This window comes from Callospermophilus lateralis, unplaced genomic scaffold, assembly GCF_048772815.1.
Source record: "Callospermophilus lateralis isolate mCalLat2 unplaced genomic scaffold, mCalLat2.hap1 Scaffold_107, whole genome shotgun sequence".
Taxonomy (NCBI): Eukaryota; Metazoa; Chordata; class Mammalia; order Rodentia; family Sciuridae; genus Callospermophilus; species Callospermophilus lateralis.
The window spans coordinates 1,053,090-1,077,326 of record NW_027510917.1 but is presented as its reverse complement, the minus strand read 5'-3'; the positions used below and the strand labels follow the sequence as shown (position 1 = coordinate 1,077,326).

Here is a 24,237-nt window from a genome sequence, read left to right as displayed (position 1 = left end):
CTTCACATTTGATGTCACTTCCAAGATATAATTCCCATATACTGTCGGGAATCACTCTGGAAATACACACCCTTAAGTCCTAAGCAAGAGATACTGAACATTGTTGTGCCCCACAGTAACTTGGGCTTTACCTCCGCTTGGATAATGAGGCATGGCTCCAGGAGTGGGCATTACCCAGTGGGGTTGAGTTACACTCACCTGTTCCTTTGTAATCCTACCCCTTGCCTCGTTTGGACGGCTTCTCCCCAATAAAATAGGGTTCCAGGCATGCTCATTCTCTTTCATGCCTGACTTGCCTCTTTTGTTGGATCTGGGTCAGAGGAGATGTCAAAGAACCTAAAGAAAAAGGTATCTCTCTGTCTCTGTGTGATCATTTCATGCCAGCCCAGATCACCTGGAGTGACCCTGACTGGTTTAGTCATGTGTCACAACAGTATACAATATTGTTGTATATTGTTGTGATACATGATTTTCCCTACATTTTCTTCTAAGAGTTTTAAAATTTTAGGTTTTATATTTAAGTTTTTAATTAACTTTGAGTTCTTTTTTTTTAATGGTATAGGAATCCAATTCATTCTTTTGCAAGTGTACATCCAGTTTTCCCAACACCATTTATTGAAAAGACTGACCTTCTCCATGAATGGTCTTGAACCCTTGTTGAAAATCATGTGACAATATATGCAAGAGTTTTCTCTGGGCTTTCTGTTGTTCCATTGATCTATATGTCAGTCTTTCTGTCAGTACCACAGTTTTGATTACTGCACTTTTTGGTACATTTTTTAAAATATAGTATAGACTTTATTTGGATTCTAATTGTAATAAGTTTTGAAATCAAAAAGTGTGAGACCTCCAGCTTTTTGCTCTTTTTTATTCTTTCAACTATTCAAGGTCCCTTGAAATTCCATATGAAATTTAGGATTACTTCTATTTCTGAAAAGAAAAATTATATATATGTATATAGGATATTGATAGGGATTATTTTGAATACATAGATCATTTGGGATAATACGGACATAGTAATAATAGTAATCCTTCCAGGCCATGAACATGGGAATGTCTTTCTGTTTATTTGTGTTTTTAATCTCTTTCATCAGCATTTTGCAATTCTCAGTGTACAAGACGTTCTCCTCTTTGGCTGACTTTATTCTTAAGTATGTCATTCTGTCAGGTGCTATCCTAAATGCAATTGTTTTCCTAATTTCCTTTTTTGGACTATCCATTTTTATAGAACACAGCTCACTTTTGTGTGTTGATTTTGTATGCTGTAACTTTGCTGACTTCATTTATTAGTTCTAATAGTTTTTCTGTGTGTATAAAAAGAAGCTATTTTTTTTAAAGAAAGAGTGAGAGAGAGTGAGAAAGAGGGAGAGAGAGAGAATTTTTTCAATATTTATTTTTTAGTATTTGGCGGACACAACATCTTTGTCTGTATGTGGTGCTGAGGATCGAACCCAGGACACACGCATGCCAGGCGATCGCGCTACCGCTTGAGCCACATCCCCAGCCCCAAAAGAAGCTATTTTTTTAAAGTCACATCTTAGTTAACCACTTTAAAATAAGACAATAAAAAAACTCTCATTAGTAAAAATTAAACACCAAGAATATAGACTAAATAGTGACAGTGCTCCTTCACCTACTGTCTATTCTCTTCTCTTCCCCAAAAGGAACCACCACTAACAGCTTGGAAGTTGTTCTTCTAGGTTTATTTCTTCTGTCTATATTAAGTATGTTTTCTAATTCTACATTTGTTTTCTAATAGTTTTCAAGAAACAATTTTCAAAAATTTAACATTCCTGGTTATTACAGGAGGCCACTAGAAACTTGTGACAACAATGATCATGGTGCGTGTCTCCATCTTAAAACTATTGATAGTCTATTTCCGTTCTTCATTTACAAGAAGGAAAAAGAAGCTGATCATTTTTATATTTTTCAACAACAAAGTCTGTTATTTCAAATGGCATAGAAAATGTTGATAATTGTGTAATTGGGAGAAAGCAAATTGCAGTTACTCAGTTCAAAACCAAGTCATTCCAGTGAAATCTTCAACTTCTCTCTCTCACACACACACAACCACTATTTTTTAAATTTCATTTGCTAACAAGTAAAGCTATACTTTCTATGTGTTACTTTTGTTTTTAATTCATTTTGGATAATACAAACACAATCGTTATAGTGCTGCTATCTACTACGTGCTGTGTTGTTCATAGACAAGAAACCTTTTTTTCCAATTACATGCCAAATTTTTTCCAGTTAGCCATCACTGCTAAACTGATGAAGAAACATAATGTTCACTTATATATTAAGTAAAATGTACCTCCTCTTAAAGTATGTACTTTTAAAGTGCAAAATGCTTATTCTGAAGTGAAAAAAATTTATCAATGCATATTAAAAATATGTTGCTATCTTTAAATTGCATTTTTAAATGAAAATGTAATGTTTAGCACCGTGAACAATTTTTTGCAAACATAATGGAACTTCAAGATGTATTTTTCTTATTTACATTGAAAACACAAGTGATTTCTTAACTTTTTCTAAGGCATTAATTGGAAAAGTTAATTTCTTTCTGACTGCAAGAATTATTCTCCTAGAATATTTGATTTTGTAAGTAGGTGCACATAAGCAAAATATTCTACCAGTTTTTTTTTTAAGATGACAAATAGTTTTAACTTTATTCAGTTCCTAGAGATAGCATGCTATCCTGGTTCAAATAACAATACAGAAGAATGTACGTTATATTTGGTTATTTTTGTTTCCTTAAATCCCAACAACATTTGAATTAAACAAGCTCAGCAAATCAGACAAAGAGACCAGATAATACAAAACTCTGGAATGTTCTCTTATGAATTATTCTAAAACACAGGGTTAGAAAAGCCTCTGAAAGATGATCTTCTATATTATTGTAAGGCAGAAGTTTTTTTTTTTTTTACCCTATCAGTGTTTGAAATAATGAGTAGTAAAGAATATAAAATGACCTCTTGCTTCTTTACTGGCTGGAAACTGATACTCGAAGATATTATCCAGATTTAATATCTTCATATTGTTTAGAAAAAAATAAAGTTTTTTAGATTTTTTTTTTATTCTTTAGAAGAAAGACACATTTGTCACATTTCTTCACCTTTTAAAACTGGATCAAGAAAACCAGAGTCTTGTTTTGACTTGAAGGCTTTAGGATTTAATGTATGAGTATTATATACACTACTTCAAAAATACACTTGCCAGTTCAAAAAGCCAAAGGTTTCTACTGTTTCAAGCAATGATAAATAGAAATAAAATAGCAAATCAAAGGGGACTAAATAAATCTACAATCAACAGGGGACACAAGCAATATGTTGTCATGAATAATGATACCCAAGGCCAAGTTCACAGAGAAGGTCATTTCGCTGCATTATCTGATAAATGCCACAGTATAAGATAATGGAAAACCTAGCAACACCCCCAGACTAAACACCGGCACAATAAGCAGTGCCTGATCATCGCACCCATGGTGCACAGTGCCTTGCTGGCCTCTAACACAGCAATTTCAGGCACCATGTGGGGACAATAACCATGCCATGCTGCCTTGGAGGGATCAGGAAAGCAGACCATATGTTATGACACACAAACCAACAAAGTATAAGGAAAATTATGACAGCATCCAGGAAGCATTCAGCTTGATATACCTTCTTTCTGAAGCACATTTATGTAAGGTTCTGCCCCTGTGTGTAATTACAAAAGAATTTGTCTAACTTCAAATGGGTGCGATTTAGACTGTTAATAAAGTATTTGCAAAAAATATTTACTAAAGCATGAAGAAAACCCATGAGCTCTGCAAAGATGCATACCACGGATGTTTTTAGTCACTAAACATTTCTAGTGGTGTCATTTCAAATTTTACTTTTTTCTGTTCTCCCCCCCCCCTTATTTCCTTTGTGACACCTCTGTTTTCCAATGATCCCATTGTTTTACTTCCCTTAGCAAGTTAAGAATGCATGAAAATTTTTAAATTCCGAATAGTATTTTAAAAGTCTAATTTGCTTTCTCATTGTGTTCCTGGGTAACTTCATCAGGACTTTATTTCCCATTGACTCAGCTGAGCTGGCCAGAAGTCACCACTGTTTGAAATTTCTTCTAACTTTATATATTTTGAAAATAGATTTCTCAAGACAGTTTCAAATTTAGCTTTAAATTCTTATCAGGTATGCATTGGCGTTTTCTGTGTGAATGTATTCATGTTGGAAAGGAAGAATTGCTAACAATCATTGAACACTAATTCATTCAGCTGTTTGGGGAAAATGCTAGTGGATGTACTGGCTTGTAGTAGCTCCTTCTGCTTGAATTTATCATCAGTGAAAATGCACATTTGAATAAGCCAAGAATTCCATGTGCCTGTGAACAAACTGATTAGGGAGACACACAGTTACTACTCATATTCTTTTCTCACCAAGCAAGTGTGGTGAGTGGGTGTGTGTGAACTCTGTAGTGTTAAACACTCATTCAGAAAAATTTACTATTCTTCCTCCTCTCTCCTGCCAGCCCCTACCTCCCTGCACATTATGGCATGGTGTGTGGTATGTGGTCTAAACACAAAACAGGCCCCATCTTACTCTAATAAATGTATGGTTGGCTACATGGACTTTCCCACCTACACTCTGAAACCAAAGTCAGCCTCTGTTCCTTGAAACAATTTGTTAACGATTTGAATATGAGATTCTCCCCAAAAGCTCTTATGTTAATGCAATAGGTGAAATGATTAGATTATGAGGGCTGTAATCTAATCAGGCTATCCTCATTTGATGAACTAACTGGGTGGTAACTCTAGGAGTGTGGGGCATGGCTGGAGGAAGTGGGTCATTGGGGGGCGAAGGTGCTGGAAGGGTTCATTCCCTGTGTCCCATACCACTCTCTGCTTCCTGGCCACCATGAAAAGACTCTATCCATCATGCCTCCATCACCCCTCTGCCAGGATGTTCTGCCTCAACCTGGAGGCCCAGAGCAATGGTATTGGTCAACCATGGGCTGAACCTCTGAAACCATGAGCCAAAATAAACTTTTATTCCTCTAAGTTATTCTGGTTGCTTATTTTGGATACAGTGATAAAAGGCTGACTAACACACAGTTATAAAAGTCTATAAGAATAAAATTCTCCTCATGTATTTCTGGAAATTACACTGACATTTGGCATTTATTAGTAATGTTCAGTGTCTTTGTGTATTTTCCTGCTCCGTGTTCTAAAGAATTAGCAAGAAATACTTACTCTGGTGCCATTCTGTGCGCTTCATTATGTTTTAATGAGATTTTTTTATTGCCTAGAAACGTAATGTAACCATTTCCTTTTCCCCTTTTCAAGGTTTGAACAGGCTTTTATTACCAGTTTGATCAGTAGTGTGGTGAAAACAAAGGACAGTTATTTTTGGATCACTCTGCAAGACCAAAATGACATAGGAGAATACATTTGGAAGACCACAGGACAGAAGTCTGAGTCGGTACAGTACATGCACTGGAACGCACATCAACCCCGTGAGTGGAGAGGGCTGCAGCACCTACTCCCCCTCACTTTTTCCTTCTCTTTTATTGGTTCCAAATCCCTTCCACCCCTTGGTCACCTCGTTTGAGTCTTCCTTAATGTTTTCTTACTGCCTATGTTAACTAAAATGATCACCCCGTTTGCAGGGGGTAACAATATAGTCAGTTTCTAACACATTGTCCACATGAAGCTGTATAATTTGGGTAAGTCACTTAATCTCTCCATATGTTTCCTCGTTATTAAGGATAGCAATAGTATCTACAGAATTACTCTGAGGACTAAGTTAAATATTACACAGTTCCTGCTGCACTGTAAATCATAAATACTAGCTCTTACTGCAGAGAAAGAATGTGTAGAATTTTTTCTAAAGACTACATAGAATATAATTTCATGGTTTTCCTGTTAGGATTCCTCACCCATACATTCTAAGATGTGGGGCCTCCTCTGTGCTGCACCAGCCACCAAGGTGAGCACCCTGGAAAATCCCAGGACCCTACAGGAGGGTCTGATTATTGTCTACACGCTTAGATTTCCTCAACATTTATGAGCCAGATTTAACTGTTTAAAAAAGATTCCCCAAATTTCCTGAGGTTAAAAGAAAGAAAAAAGAGATCAAAGAAAATCCATTTACAGTCTCTCTGTTGAACACATGGTTTAAGTACCGGTACTTTTTGAAGACTTCCAATTCCCAGCCCCGCATGTAAGAAGCTTAGAAGTTGCCATGTCATCCTAACAAGCAAAGAGCTGAACAAGCTGAGAAACCAAAATTCTTCTTAGAGCCACCCAAGATATGAGATCACAGAGCAAACCACTGCCCCCAAATTGGAGAGAGAGACAGAGGATACAGACATCACAACTTACTGGAAGAGAGACTGACCAGCAGAAACCTCCACTCAATCCAGTGCTGGGCTTAGAAATTCTGAACTGCAATGGACGAAGTTGCTGGAAGCTCCGTGTAGACAACTCTGAGAGTAAAACTCCAGGAGGGCCCGGGTCACAGGAGGCGCACACACTGTCACAGCTTCTTCCTCTTGAAACTCTAACAGGTCCTCACAGTGAGGATCAGAGAAAATTTTCCTCGTGCTTTCACTTGAAGGAGAAGGAAAAGAACCTCTATTTTTTGGGGGGGGGTACTGGGAATTAAACTCAGGGTCACTCAACCATTGAGCCACATCCATAGCTCTATTTGGTATTTATTTAGAGATAGGGTCTCACTGAGTTGCTTTGTGCTTCCCCATTACTGAATCTGACTTTGAACCCATGATCCTCCTGTCTCAGCCCTTCCAAGCTGCTGGGATCACAGGCATGCACCACTACGCCCAGCCAGGATCCTTTTTTAAATACACAACATTCTGTTAACAGAGTCTCACCAGAGCCTGACCTGCTTGAGTTTAATCAGAGCATAACCTACCTGAGAGGGAGGGGAACTACCGGGCTCCAGCACTCTCCAGCTGTTCTATCACACTGAGGAGAGAAAAACACCTGAGAAGCTCTCACTGATGAGGGCCACAGTCCAGAGGCACAGGACGGATCATTTAAAGACTGAGGCCAAGTCATAGGATGTGGACACTCCCTTTCGCCCATAGTTTCCACCATCTTACTAGAGGCCTGTTTCCTGGAATTCCTTTTTCCAAGTACATTATGTCCACCTTTCAACAAAAACATTACAAGGCATACTAAAAGGCAGAAGACAGATGGAGAGTCTAAGAAAAAAAAGTGAAAATGAAATGCTATATATAGATATATGTATTTATCAGAATAGAAGAATGTCTTGGCGGGCTAATGATTCACTGATGAAAGAATCTTTGAGTTTGAGGATGTGACCATAGAAATTTTCAGAAGTGAAAAAAAATTTTTTTAAAGAAACAGAACAGAATATAAAAGAACTGTGAGACAACTACAACTGTATAAATACTTGTAATAGGATTATCAGAAGGAGAAGAGAGAAAGGAACACAAGCAATACTTAAAGCAACAGTAACCAAGAATTTCCCCCAATCGATGTCATTACCAAACCACAATCCAGGAAGCCCAGAGATCACCAACCAGGATAGTTCCCCCAGAATAACTATAGCTTGGAAAATCAGATTCAGACTTGAGAAAATAAAAATATAAAGAAAAATTCTTGGACGAAGCCAGAGAGGGAGCAAAGATGAGAATTAAATCTGACTGCTCCTCAGAAACTATGCAAGCAAAAAAGAGAATAACGTGAAATTTATAAAGTATTGAGGGGAGAAAAAAACCCAACCTAAAATTCTATAATTTTTAAAGTATCCTGTAAAAGTGAAGGAGAATTTAAATCTTTCATGATTTTATTGAATGTGTGCCAGTAGGCTTGCTTTGCAAAAATATTAAATGAACTTCTTGGGAGAGAAAAAAAAATGAAATAGAAACTTAGGCCTATCTAAAGGAAGCGCATTGGGAATGAATAGTGAAGATAAAATAAAAACTTTTATTTTTCTCATTTTTAATTATCTAATATATGTTCAAAATAATAATGACAACAATATACTCAGTTATAAATCATAACAACTAATTATCAAATATTTGCTTCTATGTAAATGAAACAAATGACAGGGATAAGAGGGACATTGGGTGGTTGTGATGTGTCAGAGTAGCTTTAGTTGTGACAAATTTGGCACTGTGATATGTGATGTCTACTGTGAGGGAGATTGTGTAGGAGGCAAGGGAGAGGGATGATATGGGAATTCCCTGTGCTTTCAGGTTCATTTTGGTATGAACCTAAAACTACTATAAAAAATATTCATTAATTTTTCAAAAATTATATATTTTAAAGATACAAGCAAGGTGTAATCAAGACAAATATTTTTTGTGTGTGTTTGCATATAAATGGTACACCTGTAATCCCAGAAACTCAAGAGGCTGAGGCAGGAGGATCACAAGTTTGAGGCTAGCTGCAGCAACTTTAGCAAAACCCTCAGCAACTAAGTGAGACTCTGTCTCAAAACAAAAAATTAAAACGACTGGAGATATAACTTAGTTCAATCCCCAGTACCCCTCACCAAAAAAAAAAAAAAAAAAAAAAGCATTGGTTTAGGAAATTGTATAGAAACTGATGATTTCCCATAGCCCAAAATAAGAAACATCACAATTCACTCAACAGAACAATCTTCTGGTTCTGCAACTCTGTATTATTAAATTGGAAAAAAGAAATAAAGTTCCATGTCACACCATTCTACAAAACAAAAAAATTAAAGCTCAGGTATCATTTCTATATACTTAGGAATTTTGATGGGAATATACCTGACAAAATAAATTAATACATTTTGAGAAGACAAAATTTTTGGTTTTTAAAGTTAACTTCCTTGGGGCATATTTAGATGTCTGAAGTCTGGAACTAAAGCAGAGCTTCTTGTCATTCATAAGTTTCTGCTGTAATTTACTTGAGTGGCACTACTCTTTTTCTCTTTTCCCTGAAGCAAAAATAATGCTGTGATGCTCAGTTTGGCTGCTCATGCTGATTGACATTGAGTAAATTGTCTCTGAATAAGATGAAAATGTAAATCTTTTTTGAAGAAAATAGCAATAATAAAAGCTCCAGTGTTCCCATTTTTCTTTTAAATTACAGCTTGTAGAAACACCACCCTAAATCACATTTTCTTTACTGGCTGTCAAAAAAGAATCCATTATCTTGGGCCTCATATGAGAATCTTAATCCAGCAAAAACTGACTGTCTGAACTGACCACTGAACAGGAAGCCTGTAGGTTTTTATAAACTCAGACTCTGTCCTTATGTCCTACTAGCAAAATATTCCATCTGTGCTAGAATCACAGTTCTGCCATTTTTTCTCAATTTTGTATTATGTTCATCAAATAGCACAATACACCACCACGTACTCTTCACCAGGAGTCAGCAATGATCAACTTTATGGTCACTATTGTCTCAGCTTTACCCTCACCCATGTCCCATATTTTCTCATAGCAAATCCCAGATATATATCATTTCACCCACAAGTATTTCAGAATTATTTAAAAAAAAATAAAGACATCTTTTATAAAAACATGATATAATACAATTATCAAACCTGAAAATAATTAATTATAGTTCCATAACATCATAAATCTTCAATTAATGCTCATGTTTCCAAGTGACCCATAAATATTATATAGAGTATTTTACACTTTGTTTCAATCAGGATCCAAATAAGTTCACACATTGCAATTGATTAATAGATTTCCTAACATCTGTTTCCCACCTCCTTCACCCATCTTTTGTTTTTCTTAGAATTTATTTGTTGATGATGCAAATGAATTATATGGCTTAAATTTCCGTAAAGTTTATGCTTTATTGTCTAACACATATTGTGTAATGGGTTACTCTATCCTCTTTATTTTTCACACAAAAAAACAACATTTTTTTTTTCTTAAACAGAATCAGAGACCTGATCAAATTCAGTTTTTCTTTATTTTATTTTGAAATACTATTTCTCACAAACTTGCATGTTTTGTCTGGAGATGCATAATGTCCAGTTTTCTTTCTTTTTATGTTATTAGCAGCTTTTTAATTTTTTAATTTTTCTTTTTAGTTATACCTGACAGTAAAGTGTATTTTGACATATTATACATTCAAGGAATATAACTTATTTTAATTAGGATTCCATTTTTGTGTTTGTATGCTATGTGGAGTTACACTGGTCATGCATTCATGCACAAGCATAGGAAAGTTATGTCCAATTCATTCTATTGTCTTCCTGTTCCCATCCTCCTTCCTTTCCCTTCATTCCCCTTAGTCTAATCCAATGGACTTCTGTTCTTCCCCTCGTACCCTCCCTAGTTGTGGATTAGCATCTACATATCAGAGAGGTCTTTGATTTTTTGGACTGGCTTATTTTGCTTAATATGACAGTCTCCCATTCCATCCATTTACCAGCAAATGCCAAAATTTCATTCTTTATTGCCCATTTTTTATTAGGTTTTATTGTTTTGTTTTGTTTTGATTTGGTTTTTTGGTGTTGAGTTTTTTGAGTTCTCTGTATATCCTGGAGATTCATGCTTTATCTGATGTACAGGTAAAGATTTTCTTCCATTCTATAGGTTCTCTGTTCATGTTCTTGATTATTTTCTTTGCTATGAAGAAGCTTTTTAGTTTGACACAATCCCATTTATTGACTCTTGACTTTACTTATTGCACTGTAGGAGTCTTATTTAGGAAGTCGGTTCCTAAGCTGACATTGGGCCTACATTTTCTTCTAACAGGTGCAGGGTCTCTAATGCCTAGGTCTTTAATTCACTTTGAGTTGAGTTTTTTGCAGGGTGAAAGGGGGTTCAATTTTATTCTACTACATATGGATTTCCAGTTGTCCCAGCACCATTTGTTGAAGAGTCCATCTTTCCTCCACTGTGGCACCTTTGTCTGGTATGAGAAAACAGTATTTATATGAGTTTGTCTCTGTGTCTTCTATTCTATACCATTGGTCTTCTTGTCTGTTTTTGTGCCAATACCATGCTTGTTTGTTACTATAGCTCTGTAGTATAATTTAAGGTCTGGTATTGTGATGCCTCCTGCGTCACTTTTCTCTTTAGGGATTGCTTTAACTATTCTGGGCCTTTTACTTTTCCAGATGAATTTCATGACTGCTTTTTCTATTTCCATGAAGAACATCATTTGAATTTTAATAGGAATTGCATTAAATCTGTGTAGCACTTTTGGTAGTATGGGCATTTGACAATATTAGTTGCCTATCCAAGAACATGGGAATCCTTCCATCTTTTTGTGTGTTCTTCAGTTTCTTTCTTTAGTGTTTTATAGTGTTCATTGCATAGATATTTTACCTCTTTTGTTAGATTGATTCTCAAATTTTTTTGAGGCTATTGTGAATGGGATAATTTTCCTGACTTCTCTTTCAGCTGATTCCTCATTGGTGTATAGGAACACAATTGATTTATTTGTGTTAATTTTATATCCTGCTACTTTACTGAATTCTAGCAGCTTTCTGGTGGAGTTTTTTTTGGGGGGGAGTTTCTAAATAGAGAATCACATCATTAGCAAATAGGGATAGTTTGAGTTCTTCTTTTCCAATTCATATCCCTTTAATTTCTTTCTTTTTTCTAAATGCTTTGGCTAGGGTTTCAAGAACTATGTTGAATAGATGTGACAAAAGAGGGCATCCCTGTCTTGTTCCAGTTTTTAGAGGGAATATTATTAGCAGTTTTTGATGATCGATGCATAGGCCCCTTGATTCATTATGGTTTGTTTGTGTTATTTTGTTTTTCTGGAGATGGAACCCAGGGCCTTAAGTATGTTAGACAAGCACTCTGCCACTAAGCTATATCTTCAGCCCCCAGTAGGGGTTCTTGATTCATAGTTGGAATACTCCTATAAGGAAAAAATTCTCGGCCTGTATTTTAGTAACTTTGTGGTATGGTTTTTTATAGGAAAGCCAGAATAAATGCTTAATTCTTTCCCTTTACAAAATAATTATTTCTTCATTAGCATCTTCCAGCATTGATCAATTAGAGGTTTGCAGGATTTTTAAAAGCTGTTAACGAGTAAGCACTTTAAAACATATTTGATATGTTGATCTGTTTTAGTTCATTTAACCTTCCCTACCCTGGAGGCTGAGGGGTTGAACCCAGTGCCTAATCACTGGACCACATCCCCAGACCTTTTTATTTTTTACTTTATTTATTTTTATTTATGTTTTATTGTGTTGGGGATTGAACCCAGGGCCTTGTTCATGCAAGGCAAGCACTCTACCAACTGAGCTATATCCCTAGCCCTTTTAGTTCATTTCACTTATCCTTTTTTAATGCTCAAGTTGCCCAATCTTTGTAATGGGGATCTCCTCAACAACTACCTCCTGAGTCCTCCTGATGTGATGTTAACTGTCTCTGATAGCATCCTTGCTATCTGGCATGACAAGATGTAAATTTCTGCCTCAGACTTCAAATCATTCAGGTCATCAATGAATCCTGGTCATTTTAATGGGAAGTGGTATTATTTTCATATGCAATCTGAGCATATAGGTATTTATTAAACTTTTGTGTTTTTTTTTTCATTTCTAGGCCATTTTGGTGGGCGGATATAGGAAGTAAATGATGTGTCTATGTATGTACGCACGTGTGTGTTTGTGTGTGTGAGAGAGAGAGAGATGAAATACTTTTTTAGTTCAAACTGATAACTGATACTTTCAATTCAAATTCAGGACTACAAGGTTTTTAACCTTTATCTGTATTTCCTTTCTTTCACTCCAAAACTCTCCTTTATCAAAAAAAAAAAAAAAAAAAAAAAAAAAACCAGGAAACTCTGGTATATATTTTTTTAAACAACAACAACAAAGGCACTCTATAGCCCTTGGTATTTTGAGAGAAATAAAATATTCAGGTAAAGCAGGAAAGGTGGTTTTGATGTCCACTAACCATTGCCACTGATTAAAGGGGAAGATGATAAGATATTTTCTATTAAGGGAGAAACTAATGCGTCAAAACTGAAATATACTTTGTACTTAGATTAAAGATTCCATTGTAAATGAAGGCTGCTCTATGGGAATGAAAAAGGTGAATACATCATTGTTAAGATATTACAAAAGCTTTTCTGGGTTACACAAGAGTTTCGTAGGAATCTTAATAGAGGGAAAGAAACACTTGAGATCACTGTTTTGCGAACATGCATAACTGATATCTAGATGCGGAAGAAGACAACTTCAGGGCCCATTTGCCCCAATTGGTCCAAGTTAGTGGAAATCTGCCAAGGGCAAGAAAAATGGGATCCTAGCAGAGCAAGTCAGATTTGTTCTCCTGAGAATGCCATACAGATAGTGAGTACAGAGACATCACCAGGTCAGCAGACACAGCTAGACTGATGATCTATTCTAAGGCTCATCAGAGTTCTAGAAGAACCACATAATGAGGACAAACTCAGCCTTGTTTCTGAGCACCTTTTGGACATTTTCATGTCTTTTCAGAACCACACAAGTAATTGCCATACAAGTAAAAATGTGATTGTAGATCTTCAATCTACAGAAACATGACCAGGGAAATGAGAGAGCTCCATGGAGAAGGAGGAACATAATTTGAGCAGAATTCATTCATTCATTCATTCATTCATTCATTCATTCATTCATTCAACTACTCTTTATTGAATACCCACCCACTCTGTACCTTGACATTGTCTCATAATAGTCTCAAGTAAAATACGATTTCAAATCCTGGATTAAACACTCACTATGTAGCCTGTGGCAACTCACGAACCTCTGTGCCTCAACTTTTCCACGTGCAAAATGCAGATGCTAATCGTTGCCTCAATGAGCTTCTGAAGTTAAATAAGGGAAAGTTCATATAAATGCATAACACAGTTCCTGGCAGAGGTACAGAGCTATGAAAGCTCAGCTTCCCTGCCTGCAAAATTCCACTTTTTTTCTGTAGATAAGGAGAGAGGGAGGGAGAGGGAAGGTGGGGAGGGCAGAAGACTTGAGAGGTGAGAATATGAGAGGGTTATTGCATGGAAGGGGACAATAACTAGAGAGATTCAAGTAAAATATTCACTCAGAGGCACAGAGGTCTGCCTGGCACAGTTCCCTCCTGCCCTGAAGCCACAGGTTGGCTTGCAGCTTAGAAATCACTCAGCTGCATCTATTTTGTTAATGAAGAAACTGAGACCAAGAAACAATGGAGCATTAAAGTCAATACAGCACTTAAAAAAACAAACATTCACCAGGTGGTGCACACCTGTAATCCTAGCAGCTCTGGAGGCTGAGGGAGGAGAATCGCAAGTTCAAAGCCAGCCCCAGCAAAAACCAGATGCTAAGCATTTCAGTGAGATCCTGTCTCTAAATAAAATACCTAATGGAGCTGGAGATGTATGTGGTTCAGTGGTCAAGTGAAGTTCAATCCCTGGTACTCCAAAAAATAAAAATAAAGACAAACAAACACGCTACAGGTTGAGAATACTTCATTTTGTTTTACTCAAACACATTCATTAGTAATAAGAGGAAAAAAGACTATGGTTCAGAAAACAATGACAAAAAGGCCGTGAAACTATAGACTGAGGTCCTATGACCACTTCCTGCTGGGCAGAATGAATTCACAACATTCTCTGAACCTGAGGATAAATATATTTATGTCATATAAATTGTTGCACGACTGTATATATTGAGGAGGACTATAAATGGTTTCACACATCCTTTTTTTCCAATTTTTTATTGCAATTTTACTTGTGATCCATTCACTCTTCTGTCAGAGTAAGCATTAAATAGTTGAGAAGGCTAAATCTTTATTTATGAATTATGGAGCTATATGACCTATGTGGTCACTCAGGGAAATTTTTGGTAGTTTCCTGACTGAAAAGCTACCTATAGATTAGAATTTAGTTATGAGAAACTAAAAGCTTAGCATATACACAAAGGAACCAACATCAAAGGTGATGCCCAGATCTGGCCCATTCTTGTGCCTCTAAGAAGTTTACCCAGGATCCCAGGGTGAGACTAATCCTGCCAGTTAGAAAATAGTGCTAACTCTGAACAAAGCTTGCACCAGATTTCTTCCTTCTGGAGAAAGGAGTCACATTCCCCCTTTTTAAGAAAAAGCATCTTGGGGCTGGGGCTGGGGATGTGGCTCAAGCCGTAGCGCGCCCATCTGGCATGCGTGGGGCCCAGGTTCGATCCTCAGCACCACATACAAACAAAGATGTTCTGTCCGCCGAAAACTAAAATAAATAAATAAATAAATAAAAGTAAAAAAAAAAAAAAAAAAAGCATCTTTAAGAAAAAAGATGCTAAACACTAATTAGCTTGTTCTTCACAAATGTGGAACAACCTTTAACTAGAACGACATGCAAACATTTCTGAAGCTTCCTCTAGAAATCTATAATGATTATGTGCATGGAATTCTTCTTTGATCTTCTGAAACTTCAATCATTAAGGAATAACAAACTTCATCTGCTGCAGGTTGTCTCTTCATTTTTAGACAGTATTTATTTTGAAGAAGATCCAAGAAATTGTGCTGTGTATAAAGCAAATAAAACATTGCTCCCCTCACACTGTGGTTCCCGCTGTGAATGGATATGCAAAATCCCAAGAGGTAAAAATATTAATAAGGTTTTTACTTTATGTTTGAACTAATAATGTGTATAGCACTTTCCCTATTGAAGAGATCTAGAGACTCAAAATCGAAGCACCCTGAACCACAATGCCAACAACCTGCATGATGAAGCAAGTTTCACTATTTTAATAAAGAATATATCACAGGGAACTGATGAAAGATAACCACCATTGCTGTATGCCGTTAGTTCACTAGGAATTAGGGCAAACAGCCAATATTACAGAATATTTATTATGCAAGTACAGTTAGAAAGAAACGTCACTGACATTACAAGCAAATAGGATTACTTGGGGCTGGGATATAGCCCAGTTGGTAGAGTGCTTGCCTTATATGCACAAGGCCCTGGGTTCAATCCCCAGCACCACACAAAAACAAACAAACAAACAAATAAATAAATAAATAAATAAATAGGATTACTTGAACCATGAGTAAGTAGAAGCCTGTAGTACAGCATGTAACATGCAGTAGGCTCGTGCCCTTTCTTCTTTAATCAGAAACCTTTCTGGGGGAAAAAAAAGAAAAGAAAAGAAAGAAAGAAAACTCTTTGGAGCCTCCTTTTCAAGATGCAACTTGAACTGACCATATTCCAACAGCACAAAGTACCTGTTTTTTATAAGATTTTTTTTAAGGTGAAGTGAACTATAGTATGTGTAGAGCTGAAGTGAGTCAGAGACACCTGTGAAGACAGGTCAGTCAAGGTGGTTTGCTTTCACTTTACAGATGTGAGACCCAAGATTCCACCCTGGTACCAGTATGGTAAGAACCACCTTGGCATTTCTCAAATTTCTAATTATAAACTATCTAGGTGCTATTATATACCTTTATTATATTATCACCTTCCTCCAATTGAGCCTCTCTCTTCTCATGTATATCTAGAGCTAATTTGTTCAAATTAATAAGTCAATAATTAATTGAATAATTAATAATTAAAGTCATTAAATATGATTGAAGACTAATATCATAACTTAATTCCATTTTTAAGACACATGATTTTAAAATATCCTCCACCCTTGAACTTTGAATACTAGTATAAGTTTCTTATATGATGTAGAACAAAAAAGTAAATTATGTATTTATTTATATGTGTCCATGTCTGTGATTGTGTTTCTGTGTGTGCATATGTCCTGACCAGATTACAAATTTGATGTCAATCATGTATATTATAACTTTCAACAGATTTGGCACCATTTGCAGGTTTATTTTTCTTTCAGATGCGCCCTGGCTCTTTTATCAGGATGCAGAGTACCTTTTTCATACCTATGCCTCTGAGTGGTCTGCCTTTGAGTTTGTCTGTGGCTGGCTGCGCAGTGATCTTCTCACAATTCATTCTGCACATGAGCAAGAATTCATCCACAGCAAAATAAGAGCGGTACTTGAATATAATTCACCTTGAGAATTTCTCATTAGCACCTTCTTCTGTCCTTGTACAGGATTTTTTTTTTTTAATTTGACTTCAGACATTCATTTAAATTTCAGTAAAAGCCATGGATTTTTGCGAATTGTTTTTCTTCCAGTTATAGAGATTAAGAGAAAATACTAGAGAGATTTACTATGTTGCTTAATCATTTCACATCTCATTATTTATTAGCAACGTTAGTGAATAAGTAAAGTTTATTGTTTTGTAAGTGCACTGATTATTTAAAACATATTTATTGAGAGCTCTCTAGGAACTAAGATTCCATCAGTGATTAAAACTGACCAAAATTCCTTCCTTTATGGAGTTTATAATCTAGTCTGGGATGAGAGATCATAATCAATACAAGTAAACAGAATTACATAATACATTAGAAAAGCATAAGTGGATAAATGCAATGAAGGAAAATATAGCTCAAATGAAGGATGAGGAATGCCTGATTGGGTGGAGGGATGACAGTTCTGATGTTTCAAATCTTACATCAATATATGACTTTTAAATTTGTAAAGATTCAACATATAGAAAATTACAATTTTCAGTTTCCACTTAAGATAAAAGACTAGCCTGAATCTTTTGAGGAACTAGGAACATACAAGACCTGACCTGATAAACAATAAAATAAACTGGCAAGGAATAGCATAGTCTTCAGTGCATGTCTACAGTTAAGATTTTCTAAGTTATAGAGCATGTTCCAGGCACTGTGAGATTTGTCACAAAAAAAGACACAAAAATGTAGGAGACAGTCTCAGTTTTCAAAGAAGCTGGAGATACACACACACACACACACACACACACACACAATACACACACAATATATATATATATGTAAATATATATATACACATATATACTTCAAAACATCATGTTACACATGATAAATATATATACTTGATCTGCCAATTTTTTTCAGAATTATAAAATAAGATGCTAAAAATGAGAATGCAGTAAGTAAATTGGCAGCTCTAAGGAGGAAAAAATCTCCCTCCTAACTTCCCCTGAGAAAACTTTGAAAGCAAAGCCAGTCATTTTTTTAAATTTAAAAATATTTCATAATCTCTCCAACTCTTTTAATAATCTTTTCATGTCTTTGTAAATTGATGGTTAAAATGAAGCATGTACTTATAGGAAAATATCTTTTCCCACAGTTCATGGAAATTATCCATTTCTTTATCCTTTGCGTTACACATACAGCCAGCAAGACACAGGCAAGTTGGGACTTCTGCCTCCTTATGATGGAAAAGCCAAGAAACAGAGATTAGGTGACAACCACTCGGTCCCACATAGACTCAGTAGCAGAACAACCCCTACTGCCAGCACCCTCCCACTATTGGATCATATGCTATTTTGCCACCTCTTTACTGCTACAAATGGAACGCTCCAACCAAAACTGTCATTCATGTTCAATATCAACACATCACATACCACAATGTCAGAAAATTCATTTTTTTCTTTAGCCAGATACCAGACTCTGGCTGTAGGCGGTGATAACAGGAAATCAGGTGAATGGCTGAAAACCTGTCTACCACATGCAAAGTACACGTTCCAAAAGGAGCTATGATTTTGCAATACTTACTGAACAGAGCCAGGCACTGGGCTAAGTACTAACATCTAATTCCACTTAATCTTTCCAAAAGCCGTCTGTGGAAAGTCTATTATTAGTATATTTTACAGATGAGGAAGCTAAGACTCAGAATAAGCTAAGCAACGTGGACACATAGCAACTAAACCAAGGCATTTGGAAAGGAACCCAGATCTTTTAAAAACCCTACACTATGCTGCCTGTGACAGCAGACAGCAGGTTCAGGGTGAATAAAAGCACAATATCTACACTATATTAAAATGCTCATTATAAAATCCCTTCCCAAAGGTGGCTGTCAGCTATGTCTCAGATGTGAACAGTGAAGGGCTTCTTTCCAACAGAGCTGACCTCTTCTTGGTATTTCTGTAGGTTTTCCCTCTTCGTCTTGCCTCTTAATTCATCTCCTAATTTGGGGGAGGTAGGAAGACAGTGGAGATAGCAAAGTTAATACCTCCCGTAGAAGAGAATATAAGGCTCCATGGGTTTAGCAGTTTGAGAAGTGACAGCCAATGCCATAATGTAGTTGAAGACTCGGATCTAACCTTGCAGCGCCTTATTCAGCAAAACTGTAACCCTACCTATGCCTGTGGGAATATAGAGTGCCCTGTCAGTGTTATAGGTGACCTGCCCTTATGGGTATAGCCTTCTGTGCCACAAAAGAAAATTATTGGAAGATACACATTGTGGAGACTAAGAAAGGAGAATGAGGACTGTCTCTGTCCATTTGGGCTATTATAACAAAATACCATAGCCTGAAGGAGGGGAACTCACAGACAGCAAAATTTTATTTCTCACATTCCTGGAGACTGGGAGTCTAAGATCCAGGCACTGACAAATTCAGTGTCTTAGGAGGACCTGCTTCCTGTCCAAAGACAGCTGTCTTCTCACTGTGTCCTTACATGACAGAAGGGATGAGTTCACTCTCTGAGGTCCCTTTTAAAAGGGCACTAATCCCATTCATAAATACTTCACCCTTGCTACCTAATCACCTTCCCAAAGGCCCTTGGGGATTAGGCTTAAAACCTGTAAATCTGGGTGAACACAAACATTCAGCCTATAGCAGAGGCCAAGGGAAAGAGTATCAAATTAGAAAAATTAAAGTTGTAAATTTCCAAGCAATTAGTGAAGGTGTTGGTGGTATTAATGGTATCTGTTAATGTATAAGTAAGAAATCCCATAACTAAGAATGTCCTACTGCAATGGGTCAATCTAGGAGAAATTATTTTATTCAAGAATGAAGAGCCAAACTCATAGAGGTCATGCCACTTGCTTCTGTGGCACATCCATCTTATAAATGTAGGAAAAACTGTCATAAATAACTAAATGCTTTTTAAAAATTGTGAATGTGTTTTATATAGCTTCCCTCCCTATGAATAGTTATTATTAGAATAGCAAAGAAAAAAAGGTTTAGTTGGAGTATAAAGAATTATGTACCGAAAACCTGGATACAATTTTTAAAATCTGAAGGAAAAAAAAAATTTTAACAAAATCTTTCCATCTTGTGGAAGAAATTAGCCAGTGCTTTCTCCCTGAAGTTTTGAATAATAGGCCACAGACACCATCAGAGTGAATTTTGAGTATTTCTTTGTTGAGTATTCTTGATAATTAGATAATGCCTTAGGTAAAAAGCACTTAAGAGTTGTTAGATATGAACACCTATCATCAGTTCACTTAGCTGTATTATATTTTATATTATTAACACAAAATTCACATTTTTATATTATATTACACAATATTTGCATTTCAAAATGAAAACAACTTATTACCATTATTTTTTTTATTTTTTTAGTTGTTGATAGATCTTTATTTATTTTTATTTATTTATATGTGGTGCTGAGAATTGAACCCAGTGTTTCACACGTGCCAGCCAAGTGAGCTACTGCTGAGCCCCAGCCCCTATTATCATTATTTTTATATTTTATTTCTAAATACCTACAAATATATATCAAATCCATTAGTCCTCCTCCAAAATATAATTTTAAGCCCTTAAGGTAACTTGATTTTTGCCATTTTCTATGGAAATGTTTTAAAAGGTGACAGGCTATTCCTCTTTATATAGTTTAGTAAATTAAATATATTGACTGTTGTATTTGATATCTTTTTGGTAAGCTCTTCCCATATGATGTTACCTAGGTACAACAAAACACAATTGATTTTATAAAATTCATGATCATATCACATTTATTAATAATGTTTCTATTGTTGTGATCTTGTACCTAAGCTAAAATGCAAAAGATCCATTTTTCACAGGGATTTTTCTGTCTGGGTATCTTCTAGCTTGTCCTGTGAAGCTTTGTGCCTTATCACAACAGGTCATGATGGGCTATGTGGGAGATGACTGTACCATAATTGAGGCGGTAATCAATATGCCTCTTAAGATGCAATAGTTACCATTTTCCTTCAGAGATCCTTAATTGGGGGAGTGAACAATCAGGCCATGATTTGCACTATCGTGGCACAGGAGTCCTCTTTAGATGGAATGAAATTGTTGTGGTTCTCCCACTAAGTTCCCAGGCAGTCTCAATGGACCCATTCCCAAGTCTGACAATGAGAATCTAAATTCAGCATGTAGGAACATGTCCACGAAACGACACCTCAGGGATCCAAAATTACAATTGTTCCACCTTGCATTATTCTCAAATTGCTGATGTGGCAGACAGCCACACTGTTTAAGGAGTAAGAATACCTGTTTACAAACTGGAATGTTAGCAAGCTATTAGGTTTTGTTGTATGATGACCTGAAATTCATGTGGAAATATAATAGATCTTAAAATTTATTTCCATCTTTACAAAAGAAACGAGTGCAGACTTAAATATATATGTCTTCAAATTAACAGATTTTAGCATAGAAAATTAAGTTCCAATTCAACACAAACATACAATTCATACATCATAAAAAATACTGACTCAGAGATCTCAGAGAAACTCCCTCCTTCTCTCTTATGGATAAAGAAGAAATTATAATTCCCTAGGTCATGAGTCCATTATTACATCAGCTGTAATGTGTGTTTATGTGTGCATACACACATGCATGTAGATTATATTTCAACTTTATACTTTTTGTGCTTAAGACTGAAGGATTACAACTGGTATAAAATTAATAAAACATATAAAGATAATTTTCTACTTGTCAGACACTGGAATTCTGTAGTATTCTTTTGTCCTGTATTCTATCTCTCTATTTGAATGTTATTACTGTTTAAAGCTTAACAATCAGACTAACACCTAAAATTCAAAATCTTTATTCTATTGATGTCTTTGTATCTTGAATTGTTTTTCAAATAAATGTGACATCTGCAATGAACTTCTATAATTCACTGAGAGGAAAACAACACTAATTTTTTCGTCAGAAAAAGAATCCATCTTCTATTTTACTTTTTAAAAACTCTTTAAATCCCTTTTACAGAGTTAGAAAATTTAGTTTCCATGTTGTATGGAACTAAAGTGATTTCAGTATTTGATTCCAATTTTCCTTCATAACGAAGGGAGAATATTTTAGAATAATAAAGTTTCAGGCTTTCTCAAGATCCTAGGCCTTAGTTCCTCTTTCTTAGATAATTGGGTGAAGTATTCAAGATTAGAAAGCTATTAGCCACAACTCCATTAATCTTAATGGTGAAAAGGGAAAACAAGGAGAATAAATGCTGACAGTTTCTTTATTTTATTTTATTTTTGTTGTTGTTGTTGTTTTCAATAGCTATCAAAGTATGGTGCAAATTGGTGGATTGGACTTCAAGAAGAAAGAGCCAATGATGAATTTCAGTATGAACCTAGATTAATTTGCACTTAATTTTGTTTGACAAGTTTTATGTAAAAAATAATTAGACTATATTTTAGCAATCAATTTGTTAAACAACCTTCAAACATTATCTTTAACTTATAAATTTTCATTTCCCTAGACAACGACATATTTTCTGAAGTCTACACCCATGAAACCATTACCCCATTCTGTGCCATAAACATATTCACACCTTAAAAAGTTTTGTCTTGCCCTATTTCTTTGCTTATTTTTGTGATAAGAACAGTTAAAATAAAATCTACCCTCTTAGAAAATATTTATGTGATACAATATTGTTAACTATAAGTGCTTTGCTGTATAATAGTATTTTTCTGAGTTTCACAAAATATTATACCTTTAATCCATGCCCCAGAACTCCAGAATGGTGTTAAGAGTTAATACTGTTTAAAGCTTAATGATACTTAAAGATGTAAAATGAAAGGCCCTTAAAGTTTTTAATTTTCCTACAGTTGGAGAGATGGATCACCAATAACATACCAGAATTGGGACAAAGAAAGTGAAAGATCTGTGAATAATCAGAGCCAGAGATTTGGCTTCATTTCTTCCATAACAGGTTATTGTATTTATTCTTGATTCAGTTTATACTACAGACTTTTCTGGAGGCTTGAAATCTCCTTTTTTATTATATCAGTTCAGTGAGGAGTTTGGTGACATTTCCGTTGACTGTGTTTAATGTCATAATCTTAAGGCTTAATGACATTCCTTCCATTTAATCCATGTACTTGTGTCCTTGAAAATAATGTACATCTAGATAAGTTCCTCCTCATGAGCCAAAACAGCACCAAAAATGGGCCCATTGAGACTGCTAAAAAAAAGTGCCTGACAAATCTGTTTTCTCTATGAAATTTCAATGTAGAACCATGTTTTTTCTATTTCTTGTATCCAATCTAAAGATATTCAGAACTTGAACCTCTATGAAATTTACTTCTATTTTCCCTAGCAAACATTTTGATTCAATTCGGCATTCTTTTGCTTTTTTTTTTCTTTTCTTTAAATACCTGGCATTGACTAAGCCTGCTTTGTGAGAGCAAGGGTTTACAAATTGGGTTTAAAAGCACACTGATGCTGAAGTCTGCTTTATTTTCATCAGCACAGAGCTTTTGGGGTTGCTTGTCCACTGTCTCCTCCCACACTTTCTAATTAAAGATCACAATATCCTGGAATCTAACAGATTCATAACTAACCTGGGACCCATGTCAGGAGAGGGAAAGCAAACCTGAGTGGGAGGGCCTCTGCAGAGAGTTAGGAAAAGAAAACAACAGTGTGGTTAATCAGCTTGCTTTTGCCAGCAGGTGTCACAATAGCCTACAGAAAAGGGCTATTTTTTTGAGTCTGGGAAACAAGCAGCTCATCTGCATTGAAAATAGCATTCCAGCCCCTACTTTAAAGCCAGCATCTTTTTGGCTCATATTTCTGATACTAGACTCCTGAACTTGCCCTTACAATTTTCATGCATTCTGCCCTGTTCTGGAATTTATTACTTGAATGCTAATGAAATGCACTCTATATTCTGAAAACAACTCTTCTACAATTAAAATCAGTTTTCAGGAAGCTAAGGACTTGAGGATGTATCTTGCAGTGGACGTGTTTATATGAGTCTGATTTTTCGAAGGGTCAATACTAGAGAACTACTAGTTTCTTAGAAGTTCCTAAATTAATTTTTCTAAATTATTATACAGGTTGAGAACCCTTACAGGTAATGCTTGGGACCAGAAGTATTTAAGATTTCAGGGTTTTATGGATTTGGGTTATTTGAATAGGTTATGCCAGGTGAACATCCCTAAATCAAAATTCTGAAATCTGAAATTCTTCAAAATCTGAAACTTATTGAGCATTATTGCAGTGCTTAAAAAGTTTTAGATTTCAGATTTTTGGATTTAGGAT

At 35.7% G+C, this 24,237-nt stretch overlaps 1 protein-coding gene and 1 long non-coding RNA gene across 3 annotated transcripts in view; both read left to right on the top strand.

The window, feature by feature from the left end:
- Positions 1-24,237, top strand: part of LOC143386226 (uncharacterized) — a 223,619-nt gene that overhangs the window by 64,230 nt on the left and 135,152 nt on the right. The window lies entirely within an intron of this gene.
- The window catches only part of LOC143386224 (secretory phospholipase A2 receptor-like), a 60,878-nt gene that overhangs the window by 20,376 nt on the left and 16,265 nt on the right, over positions 1-24,237 (top strand). Inside the window, 7 exon segments of the mRNA XM_076841455.1 lie at positions 5,327-5,496; positions 5,962-5,969; positions 15,408-15,540; positions 16,282-16,317; positions 16,773-16,930; positions 22,252-22,316; positions 22,803-22,906. Of these exon segments, the coding sequence (XP_076697570.1) occupies positions 5,327-5,496; positions 5,962-5,969; positions 15,408-15,540; positions 16,282-16,317; positions 16,773-16,930; positions 22,252-22,316; positions 22,803-22,906 (674 nt within the window).